The sequence below is a fragment of the Suncus etruscus genome, chromosome 5 (genome assembly GCF_024139225.1).
Source record: "Suncus etruscus isolate mSunEtr1 chromosome 5, mSunEtr1.pri.cur, whole genome shotgun sequence".
In the NCBI taxonomy this organism is placed as follows: Eukaryota; Metazoa; Chordata; class Mammalia; order Eulipotyphla; family Soricidae; genus Suncus; species Suncus etruscus.
Window position 1 is genome coordinate 105,486,432 of NC_064852.1, and position 12,389 is coordinate 105,498,820.

Below are 12,389 nucleotides of genomic sequence, written 5' to 3' on the forward strand. Positions count from 1 at the left end.
TCTACAAATGGAATTAGGCCAGAATTGACCCATATTGTCACTAATTGTGAAAAGGGTTACTTTTGTTACCATATTCCCACCAACATAGGTTGTTTTGTTTGTAATCATTTTTATTTATGCTATTGTCACTGGTGTGCTATGGTTTTTTGTTGTTTTGACTTGTATTTTCCTCATAATAAACAGCATGAACACGTAAAAAAAAATGTAAGGATAATTCTAAGTTGCAGAATAAATTCATGCTTTAAAAAATGGACTTCAAAGTCTGAGACTAAGGATGGTTTGAGTCTTGTTTTAAATTTAAGTATCTCAGAATAAAAAATTTCTACTGTGTCCATTTCTATCAATTAACCTGAAGTACAGCCATTATTTAAAAAAAAAAAAGTCAGAGGGGCCTGAGTGATCTTTAGTGAACAGAGCATTTTTCTTGTACACAGCCAACATTGGTTTGATCCGCAGAATCCCCTATGGTCCTCAAGCCTGCCAGGAGTACAGAGCCTGTAGTAACCCCTGAGAACCACCTGGTGTGGTTTAAAAACAAAAATAAAAAGAGTTGCATAGACAGTACAGGGTTAAGGCAATTGCATTGCGCATAGCTGGTCTTAGCTGGTCTTTCTTAGCATCACAAATGATCCCTAAGCACAACCAGAAGAGATCCCTGAACAAATCCATAAGTAGCACCAAATCACAGCTAGATGTGATCTCCAATCCTTTCCCCACAAATAAATAAAGGTTTGCTCCAACATATAAGAAAAAAGTTATAAAAAAAAAAGATTTTTAAAAAGGAAAGAAGGCCAGAGAGATGACTCAATGGGCTGAGCACATGGTTGGTATGCAAAAGGCCCAGGTTCAATCCCCATCACTTGATGGTACCCAGAATGATTTCTACCTGTGATCCCTGAAGTCAGAGCCAAGAATTACCCCCTGAGTACTGCTAGGCCTAGACTCCAACACTTAATAAAAAATAAATAAATAAAATAAAGATGAACCCATTACTTCCAGAATTTAGATACTCAAAGAATAGTATGAGAAGCGAAGCAAACCTACAGACATCTTTGGAGTGCATAAAAGCCACCTTCTTACAAGAGGTTTGCAATGGGTGGAGGAAATGGCCATTCAAACCAGAACACTGGGCCTTTTCAATGAAGCTCTGCAGCAGTTTCAGGGGGTAAAGGTAAGGGCTAAGTCCTAATTTTGTTGTTAGCTTCTCTCCATTCTGCCAGATAAATATGCTGTAGAGCAGAAATTTCTTCTTCAAGCATCTGTGGCACTTGAGGGTTAAAACGTAAATGTAAATGCCTAAGATTATGTTGGTAAATCATGATGTTTACATTAGAGATCATTTCTAACACACTTATTTCTCAATTTGAGAAAACCTCTTTTTTAAAAAAAGAAAAAAGTAAGGGGCTATTTTTAAAGGGACTCTCTGTCTTTGCTTGAAATCACCAAATCCAAGTTCAATTTAGCCCTTCAAGTCTAAAAAGGCTACTTTTATTCCTGAATTTGTAGAATATAGACAGCGCCCTTCTGGATTAATTTGAACCTGTGATTGCTCTCAGCAGCACACTACTATTATAGAATAGTCAATTTTTTGTTAAAACAGATGAGGTAAATATGGAAACAGCTTTAGGTGGTTAAAAAATAGATGGAAATAACATCTCAGTGGGAACAAAATCCCCATGAAAGTTGAAACATTTCTTACTAAACATTCCTTTTCTTACTAAAATAATCAACATGTTGACGCTTTCATCAGGTAAAGTTCATCTTAAGACTATTTTATGCACATTAACTCCCAACCCTTCATCTCCTCTTGGGGGTAGGGTAGAGAAGCCCTTTTCCAATTAGGAAAATTCTGGAATTCAGTGGGGGAAAGGAGGAAGAAAACGAGGATTCCCTTTGTCTCCTACCTGAAATTTTAATTTTTAGACCACTACAGAAGTTACCAAAGGCCACATCAAAATTTTTCATGTGTAAGTCAAATTCATGTGTAAATCAAAATAATATTGTGTATTCCTAGGAATATACATTCCTAGGAAACAATAAGCAAATTACATCAATAACTATGTGAAGAGAAAAATAGAGTCCTTACATGACAAGCTATTTTTTTTAAATGTCCATAACCAGGGATAGAAAAAAATAAAGGGTAACTTGAAAAAGAGAAAGTATTCTTTACATTTTTATTAAGAGAAAAGAGGGAAGAGGGAAAAGGCAGTGGAAGAAGGTTCAGAGAGAACATCTAAAAAAGCCTACATGATGATTATTTTAATTAGTGAATATTCAAGTGTGCTAATGCTTTCTTTCACATTTCACTGAAAGAGAATCAAGCACAATGAATGTTTCATAAACTCAATCATAATTGCAATTTTATAAATTGGACAAAATAGCGGTAACTTACACAGACCAGAAGAATGTTCCAGCTTTCACACCTTGCTTGCTGGCTGTAATCCATAGCTGATGAGGAAAATATAAAGAGGCTTATAATATATTCTGAACTTTGGTCAAAGAAGAAAAAGGCGTCAAAATTTCATAAGATCAAATATCTTACATTTTACTCATATCCTGTCATAAATTTCATATTATTTGCAACCATTTTTTTCACATATGGAAGTCACGATCATTATTTCCATGAATGTTATTCAATATCTTCCCTGCTTAAGCTCTCAAAGGTAATGTTATGATTTGAGTGGCATTTTAAAGAAATTTTTTATTAAAAAAAAAAACTTTCTTCTTTACCTATCTTTTACATTTTATTTAGCTGGCAGCATACTGCTCTTCAAAGACTGGCCATGGACCATATGTTTTCCTTACAACTGAAAGCATGAAGACAAGAACCCAATTTGGCACACAGATGCCAGGATCTTAGAACCTAATTTGGTCTGGTTTTGTTTGAACCCATAAGAAAAAAAAAGAGAAAGAAAAGAAAGAAAGGAAGAAGGGAGGGAGGGAGGGAGGGAGGAAGGAAAGAAAGAAAGAAAGAAAGAAAGAAAGAAAGAAAGAAAGAAAGAAAGAAAGAAAGAAAGAAAGAAAGAAAGAAAGAAAGAAAGAAAGAAAGAAAGAAAGAAAGAAAGAAAGAGAGAGAGAGAGAGAGAGAGAGAGAGAGAGAAGGAAGAGAAGGAAGGAAGGAAGGAAGGAAGGAAGGAAGGAAGGAAGGAAGGAAGGAAGGAAGGAAGGAAGGAAGGAAGGAAGGAAGGAAGGAAGGAAGGAAGGAAGGAAGGAAGGAAGGAAGGAAGGAAGGAAGGAAGGAAGGAAAACCCACTTTTTTGGGTTTATTTTTATTTTGGGGGGCCACACCAGTGGCACTCAGAGGCCTAGCTCTGTGCTCAGAAATCATTCGTGGGAGGCTCAAGGAATTATAGGGGATGCCTGGGATCGAACCTGGGTCCATCCCCGTAAGCAGTGTGCAAGGCAAATGCCCTACTGCCATGCTATCACTCCAGCCCCTAAAAATATTCTTATTTGGGGGGGAGGGGTCACACCTACTGCTATCAGGGGTTACTTCTGACTGCTCAGAACTCGCTCCTGGCAGGTTTGGGGGACTGGAATGCCGGGAATCCAACCAGGGTCCAACCAGTGTTGGACATGCACAAGGTAAACGCCGTACTGCTGTGCTATCGCTCCAGCCCCTAAAAATATACTTTTTTCACATTATGATACTGCACTTTCAAGTATGCTGCTGCAAACAGAATACATGCTGATATGAGCATCATCTGGGCAACCAGAAACTCAAAGAATAACTTCTAGTTCATTTAATGCTCCAGAGAAAGCCCAATAGAAGGGATTTTGGCAGTGGAATAAGGAAAGAATATTGGCTGAAAGGCAAAATGTAGTATAAAAAATTATCTCTAGAGCAAAATGAGAGTCATCTGTTCTTTATACTTCTCTACTTCCCAAAACACTAACAGTGGCAATTAAGTTTATGATCACATAGGCCTGGGCTGTGGCTCCCTGTTAGAGCAAAATATGCCTTCTATTCAGATGTTCCATTCCAGGTTTTGCAAGATCACCTTTCCAGGTCCACTGTGACGCCCCCCCCCCCCAACAATAACAGTAATTAAAAAATACTAATTAGTTTCAAAGGCACCATGAACAATCAAAATAAATGAAAGATGAAAATATTTCTTCTGGAAAGCAAACACAAAAACTTCTCCTGGCTTTTTGGGGCCACAGACATAGCATAGTAAATAAGGCATTTGTCTTGCATGCAGCCAACCTGGGTTCAATCTCCAGTATGCCAGATGGTCTCCAGAGTCCACCCGGAGTAATTTCTGAGCACAGAACCAAGATTAACCCCTTAGCACCACCAGGTATGGCCCAAAACAAACAGACAGACCAAAAATTTGTCCCAGTTTCTTGCCACCATTTGTGCTAAGCAGGATTTCCAAAGGAAACCAGGGAATCTGTTAAGAAAGCTGTAAAAAAGGAGGCACACTAAAGAATGTTTACTTGAAAAAGAATTTTAAGGATTTTATTCTAAGATATCAAACAAAAGAATCCTAGCAGTAGCAAAATAGAACTTCCCAAGGTTAGATTATCGTCTGAGATTGAAGTATAAAGTTCAGAACTTATATCAGATTATAAAAAAAATGAACAGTTCTTTTGCAGATTGTTGGTTTGTTATAATTACAGAGAGGGGAAAGGCACTAAAATATTGGTCCAAGTAAAGAAAAGTAAAAGCAGACCTCTGGGGCTATTTTTAAAGAAGGAGGAAAGGAGGCTGAAGTTTCCAGATCTTTACTAATTCAGAAAAATGAGAACAAGAATTTCTCTGACTTTGAATGCAATTAAAATTTCCTCAGATAATACAATGTAATTTGGGGTTCCATACCAGCTCAATGCTCTACTTTCGACATCAATAAGCAAAGGCTACAATTCTGAAAAAGGGAGAAAGGAAAATAATATTGTACAGTCTTAATATATTATTAGGAATTTTGTTTAGCTTTGTTTGAGGGGGGCACACCCAGCAACACTCAGGGGTTACTCCTGGCTCTGTACTCAGAAGTCACTCCTGGCAGACTCAGGGATCATATGAGATGAGAATCAAACGCAGTTGGCCTCATGCCCTACCCATTGTGCCATCACTAAGCTCCTATCAGGAATTTTTTTTGAAACAGAAAAAATAAAAACATCCCCACTAAACGAGAAGAAAATAAATCCAACCTTTCTCTTAATTAAGACAATTATATAGCAGAATGAGAAGCATAGAAATTTTGAGAAAGAACTGTCTAAAATCTCTCTTCAGAAACATGAGTTATTATTATAGAAGATTTTCTATCAGTTATTTGCAGAAAATTGATTAACACAAAAGCACAGTGCTAGTATATATAAAAGAAGACTAGAAGACTGGAAGACTAGAGGGAGGTTGATATCTCCCTGTCAGTAGGAACAGAGCAATCAAGTAAGACTACAGTCAGAACAGGGGGTGGAGCAATAGCACAGTGGGTAGGGCACTTGATTTGCATGTGACCAGCCCAGATTTGATTCCTGGCATCCCATATGGTTCCCTGCACACCACCAGGAGTTATTCCTGAATGCAGGAGCAAGAATAACCTCTGAGCATCACTAGGTGTGGCCCAAAAAATGAAAAAGGAAGGAGTCCGAACAAATTAAAAATGTGAAATTGGGGCTGCAGCAGATTAGACTATGGAGCAATGTAGTTCTTCCCAGATGAAGAGAGATGAAATATAGGAAGGAAGAAGGTAAACACACCTCTGTTAGGACAGAACATAGTAGTGACACCCAAATCTTACTAGTGATGGCTAAAATATATCAGATGATAGAGTAGATCCTGAGAATAAAGAGATTAAATCTACCCATAGGGTCCACATAGTCTAAAATGTGAATTACTAATTTTAAGAAGATAAAGAAAATCTTGATAATAATATAATCATGAAATATAATCATGCGATCAGAAATTATATAAAAACTCAGTGCTGAGTCCTGAGCATAGCCAAACAAGGGATCTTCGTGAAGGCTGCTTAAGGATAAACTGTTTAAATGGAATGTGAATAATAAATGAGTCAATTCATCCTTGGCACATTAAGAAAAAGCAAATAAAAGAAAATATTGATTTAGAGCCATTTATGGAAAAAAATAGAATAAGCCAAAAGTACATTTTTCCTGAAAATAAAGTCTTCTCCCTACAGGTTAAGAGGACAAAGGGATGAAAAGATAGTAGCCTAGCCGGTTCAATTTTCGGCACCACAAAGGATCCCCTGAGGGGATCTCAAAGGTAGAGCCAGAAATAAGCCCTGAGCCCTGCTATGAATGCATAAAACTGAAAGAAAAATGAAGGGGGGGAAAAAGAGGAAAGCAGTGAAGTATTTTCCATAGGTTCATACCTAATCCAGTCATTCTGGATTAGATGTCCTAGATCATACATTGGGACAGACAGTTGGTCACATCTACCTGTGCTCTGGCTTACTCCTGTTTCTTTGTTCAGGAATCACTCCTAGTGGGCCTAGAAAACCCTCTAGGATGCCAGGGACCTAACCCAGGTCAGGTACATGCAAGATATGTGCTCTTACATAATATGCATTTTATACTATTGTAATTCACTAGGATAACTTGGAACCAATTTATTGCATCACTAATAAGGGCAGAAAACACATTTTTCTAAACTTAACATTCCTATATGGAACCCATATAGTGATCCCTGAGCACAGAGCCAACAGTAAACCCTGAGCACTGCTGGGTGTGGTCCCAAAATGAACTAAATATATAAAAATTTAAAATAAAAGGTTTGCATCAGGATGGGTACTAGATTTGTCAAATCCCTATATCCTGCAGACTTCGAAGAATCCCATTTATTCTTTGCCTTTTTGAATCCAGATTTTAAAAGATCTAGTAATTATGATCACTGGGGATTAGAAATTGTGGGATTATGGCAAAAAGAATTTTCGAAGAAACAGACATTTAAGTAATTCCATAGAATTCCAGGAATATGGGGCTGGAGAAATAGCACAGATGTAGGGCATTTGCCTTATGCTCAGTTGATCCAGCACGGACCTCGGTTTGATCCGCAGCATCCCATATGGTCCCCCTAGCCAGGAGCAATTTCTGAGCACAGAGAAGAGGAGTAACCACTGAGCTCTGCTGGGTGTTCAAAAAAAAAAAGAATTCCAGGAATACTACTGCTATAAAGCAAAAACAATTGTAAAAACAACAAACAGAATCCCATTGAAACGTTCATGAAAAATCTCAGATCATACAGTGTGTGACAGTATTTAATAGCACATTTTTAAAGAATAACAAGTTAAAAGCATACTCAATTTAGCTAAAGTTGCTATGTGAGGTGATAAACTGAAATTAAATTATAAAAATTAGTTTTGGGGGGCGCTAGAGGTAAGGTGTCTAGCATAGGACGGACCACCGTTCAATCCCTGGTGTCCCATATGGTCCCCCCAAGCCAGGACTGATTTCTGAGCACATAGCCAGGAGTAACCCCTGAGCGTCAGGGGTTTTGGGGTGTGGTTTTTGGGTGTGGCCCAAAAAACAAACAAAAAAAAAAACAAAAAGAAAGAAATTAGTTTTTGAAAGCTTAATAGAGAGGTTCAAACTTTCGGATGGACTTTGTATAAATTTCTTATCCCATCTACTAGGATGACAGTGGCTCTTATTCACCATTTAGACTTTTTCCCTATGTTATGTAGCCAAACTTCTTCCATGGCTTAATTACTTAGTAAAAACAAATTGAGTCTAACTTAATTACCTAAGATCTTTATAAATATTTTTCTCTGCTCCAATTATTTTTTCCACTTGTGACTTTGTGAAATACACAGCCTCTGAAAGAATGCATAAATTCTTAAAGAATCTTTGCTAAGGCTTATCTTCTCTTATAGTATTTATGTTTCTTATACTCTTCTACTCTAGGTTCTCAGAGTTTCTGTCAGTATTTCCTTTCTAGATGCCAATTTCCAATTAAATTCGTTTTCAAATTAAAACTAGTGCAAAGCAAATAAAGCAAGTTCTTGGCATTCTTACAGTGGCATCTTGCTCAAGAAGCTAGAAATACAATTGACTTCCATTGCAAATCATGATCTGCTTTAGGAAGGTGGTAAATCTTGTTCAAATGAGTCAACTTAGAGAGTTTATAAAGAAATAGGCAAATAGTTGAAACAAACTTCACTTCATTGGGTAGATTAATGGCATTCCCTCTGCTCTGCTTCTGCAAAAGTTAATGAATGTGTGGACTCATCTTCTGAGTCACGCTAACCCAGAGGTAACTGAATGTCAACATTTGGTAAGGTGATCCAAGTTGATTAAATTACTATTTATCTCTATATCCTTTCTGGCTCTTCAGGCAAGTTTGCTTTCCTGACAAAGTGAATGCAAAATCCAACTAGCAACAGTGCAACAGAGCTTTCATTTCAATCATTTTATTTATACATGAAATGTTCCTCTTTTGTAAACTTTGTCATGAAATCCACCAGTAAACAAACTTCACTCTGTTCACAACCTCCCAGAGGGAGAGATCTGGGAATCCCATTTAAATGAAGACAGCAGAACCAGAGTATCCACTATAGAGAAACATTTCTACAGACATTCAAGAAGTCTTCCAAACTTTTCTTTTACTGAGAAGATTGTTTTTCACCTTGTACACTGATTAAGCTATTTTTCAATTTTTCTTACTGAAGCAACATAGTTCACAATAGTATTTGGGTACAGTATTTTGCTATGTGCCACACATACCACCAAAATGCCAATACTCATCTGATTTGTCTTTTAGGGAATACAAGCAATTAGTATTTTCTTAAAGAGCAAAACCTTAAATATTCCTGTTTTTTTCTAACTTTATATAGTCTTTATTTGGGCTATAATTTCTAGGTCTGAATTCTTTTCCTGTTGTTTGTTTTGGGGCCACACCCAGCTGTGCTCAGGGTTTACTCTTGGATCTATTCTCAGGGATTACTTCTGGTGACCTCGAGAGATCCTTTGGTGTGCCAGGGATTGAACCCAGGTCAGCAGCATGCAAAGCAATGCCATGCCCACTCTTGTGATACCTGGCCTCTGTGTGAGATAATTCAGGGATAAGATGACACACATTGTCCAACCTTCTTGGCATGTCAGATGATACACAAGTCTCCCAGCCTCTTTCCTAGCCAGTGCTTCAGGAGCTACAGCCCTCAACAGAGCTGACTTGAGATGGCATATTCACTTTCCTTTTGAAGATTTCTGATTATCTGTATGGCCTGGGATCTATTCCTGTGGAAATTCTGATCCATTCATCTATAGTCATGTACATTTGACTTAAGTTCTGCACATGCAACAACCATGACTGTCTACTATTGCTTTCTTCACATTTAGTCAGGCAAGTTGCCTCACCATACACACAATCATAGGCAAAATCTTGTGTATAAAACCACTCACCTTCCTTTCTGTTTTCTGCCTGACCTTTTGAACTGAAGTAAACAGGATGATGTCTTTCCAAGTATTAATTTGCTAGTCCAGAATCAAGGTAGGGTTTGCTTATTTTGTCCATATATAAATATATACATATGTATGATTATATAATATAATGCTCAAGATTATTTTTTAAAGATGAATTAGATAAAAATAATTTCAAGAACCTGGGCCAGAGAGATAGTTCAAAGGTTAAGGCAGTTGTTCAGCGTGTGCCTTATGTCTATTCCTATGCTTATGCCTATGACCCTTGTCTGAATCCAGCACACACAGCTTGGTCTTCCACATGAAGAGTGGTCTCTTGTCTCTGAGCATTGCAAGGTGTGACTCCTCCCCAAAAATATATTTTACAAATCCATGAACTTTTACTGAACTCCATTTATTATCCCCAGCAAATTTCCTGTTTCTGTTCATATGGAACTGTTGCCAAAAAAATTTGATGAAGTTATATAATCTTTGCTTCTCTTTCTTATTGTGGTGCCCCCCCCAGATCTAGTAATCAGTAATATCTGAATTTTCCTTCTTCAAAACATTTCTAAAATTCACTTTATAATATTTCCAACACCATCACCTTAATTAAGACTTACTGATACGTGTATAATCATAATTCAAGAGCAGTCACAAACACATAAGCACACTGATATGCGTAAATGGATGCATGCGTATGCTCATAACTATTATAAGTATTCCCATATATATAAATGTATATATATATGCATGTAAATGTCAAGCACATACATACACATACATAATATCTAAACAGCCGCATTGCTAAGTATTTAAAATATGTATCTCTTGTCACAGGTTTCAAGTTTAAGAATAAAATGTTTTAGTATACATACACATGCAATGCAAAACTTACTGGTTGACCTCCCCACCATCTATGATTAAATTTCTCTCGGCCTCGTAGATGGAAAGAGGCATCAAATACAGGATCATACATTGAATTGCCAACAATTCCATGTGATTCTGGATACAGCCCCTAACATAAAAGAAAATTTAATGTTAAGACAAGAATAGGATGACTCACTCCTAAATTTCTTTTCATAGGCAGTTCTATGGCAATATGTAACTTTCAAATTTATATGATATATACTCTTTAAATGTATCTATATGCACAAATATAAGTATTACGTTAACTAATGTTAAACTCTAAGAAACCTAGCATAAGTAGTTGAGAAATTTACTATTTGAGGATCCAGAGTACTAGCACTGCAAAAACAAAAACAAAACAAAACAACAAAAATAAAATTTACTATTTGAACTCGGTGGAGGGTGTGGTATTGTTTTATGCATGAAATACTGCCATTATAGTCTAAATCACAATGGCTAAAAAATTTTTTCTTTTGGTATTTGGGCCACACCCAGTGGTGCTCAGAGGTTACTCCTACCTCTGTGCTCAGAAATCACTTCTGGCAGGCTCAGGAGACCATATGGAATGCTGGGGATCAAACTCTGGTCATCCACTTGCAAGGCAAACACCCTTCCTCTGTGCTATCTCTCTGGACCCACCTATTTTTTTTGTTGTTATTTTTGGGCCATACCTGGCAATGCTCAGAGGTTACTTCTGTCTCTGCATTCAGAAATCACTCCTGGCAGGCTCAGGAGACCATATAGAATGCTGAGGATCAAACTCTGGTTGTCTGCTTGTAAGGCAAACACCTTTCCACTGTGCAATCTCTCTGGACCCACCTAAAATTTTTTTACTGTTTTTGAGCCATACCCGGCAATGCTCAGGGGTTACTTCTGTCTCTGCATTCAGAAATCACTCCTGGCAGGCTTAACGGATTATATTGGATGCCAGAGATAGAAGTCGGATTGGCTACATGCAAGGCAAATGCACTACCCACTTTGCTATCACTCTGGCCCCCTAAAATAAAATTTTTAATTTATTATTGGATTTCTTAAATATTAAATTATTAAAAGATGAAAAATGCTTATAAAATAAGTTACGTTTCTATCACAAAACAAATAAGAAAACACATTTTGAGATTTTTTTGTACTTTTTTCCATTTTGTTTCGCTTTTGAGCCACACCCAGAGGTGTTCAGATATTATTGGTGGCTCTGCACTCAGAGAGTTATATGAATGGATTAGGGACTATATGAGGAATGGAATATGGGTAGGCCACCTGCAAGCCAAGTGCTCTATCTGCTGTACTATCTCTATGGCATCACAAATAATTTTTAGTCATTCTTCTTTCGTTATTGTTGTTTGGGCCACATACAACAGTCATCAGGCTCTGTCATCAGGGTTCATGCTAGTGGGGCTAGGGACAATATGGGATGTTGGGGATCGAACCCAGATTGGCATCATGTAAGGCAAGTGCTCTACCTGCTGCACTAACATGCTGGCTCCCACAAATTAAGAAGACAGAAAGAAGGGCTGGAGGGATAGCACAGTGGTAGGGCATTTGCTTCGCACTCTACCAACCCGAAATGGATTTGGGTTTGATCCCTGGTATCCCAAATGGTCCCTCAAGCCTGCCAGAAGTGATTCCTGAGTGCAGAGCCAGGAGTAATCCCTGAGCACTTCTCGGTATGGCAGAGGAAGAGAAGTCAAAAAAAATTTTTTTAGAAGTCAAAATTTTGCCTACAAATTTAGAATGACAAAATTTAGATGACAAAACCCTGTGGTTTTTGAGAGAGTACAGAGTATATGTTCAGTTAGAACCACATCTCTGAAAACTTTAGGTGTGAAATTGGAGAGATAGCAAAACAGGCAGGGAATTTGCTTTGCACACAGCCAACTCAGGTTTGAACCCTGATACCCTATACAGATCTCTGAACACTGCCAGAAGTGATCCCTGAGCACAGAACCAGGAGTAAGTCCTGAACATGTAGCTATGACCCAAAAACAAAGTAAAAAAAAAAATATTTGAGAGTTGTTGGGATTTTTAATCATGGGTCCTTCCTAGAAGTGGGTGGTAAGGTGACATGAGAGATGTCAGGAGTAAGATTCAGGACCTAGAAGACAAATCCATCCCACATTCCA

General features: G+C 37.7%; 1 protein-coding gene across 5 annotated transcripts in view; it reads right to left on the reverse strand.

Annotated features, from left to right (window-relative positions):
• The window catches only part of ENPP2 (ectonucleotide pyrophosphatase/phosphodiesterase 2), a 157,127-nt gene that overhangs the window by 61,707 nt on the left and 83,031 nt on the right, over positions 1–12,389 (reverse strand). For all 5 annotated transcript variants that reach the window (XM_049773393.1, XM_049773395.1, XM_049773391.1 and 2 more), the window contains exons 8-9: positions 10,259–10,378; positions 2,393–2,448 (exon numbers count right to left, since the gene is read on the reverse strand). In XM_049773393.1, the coding sequence (XP_049629350.1) occupies positions 2,393–2,448; positions 10,259–10,378 (176 nt within the window). The remainder of the gene's footprint in view (positions 1–2,392; positions 2,449–10,258; positions 10,379–12,389) is intronic.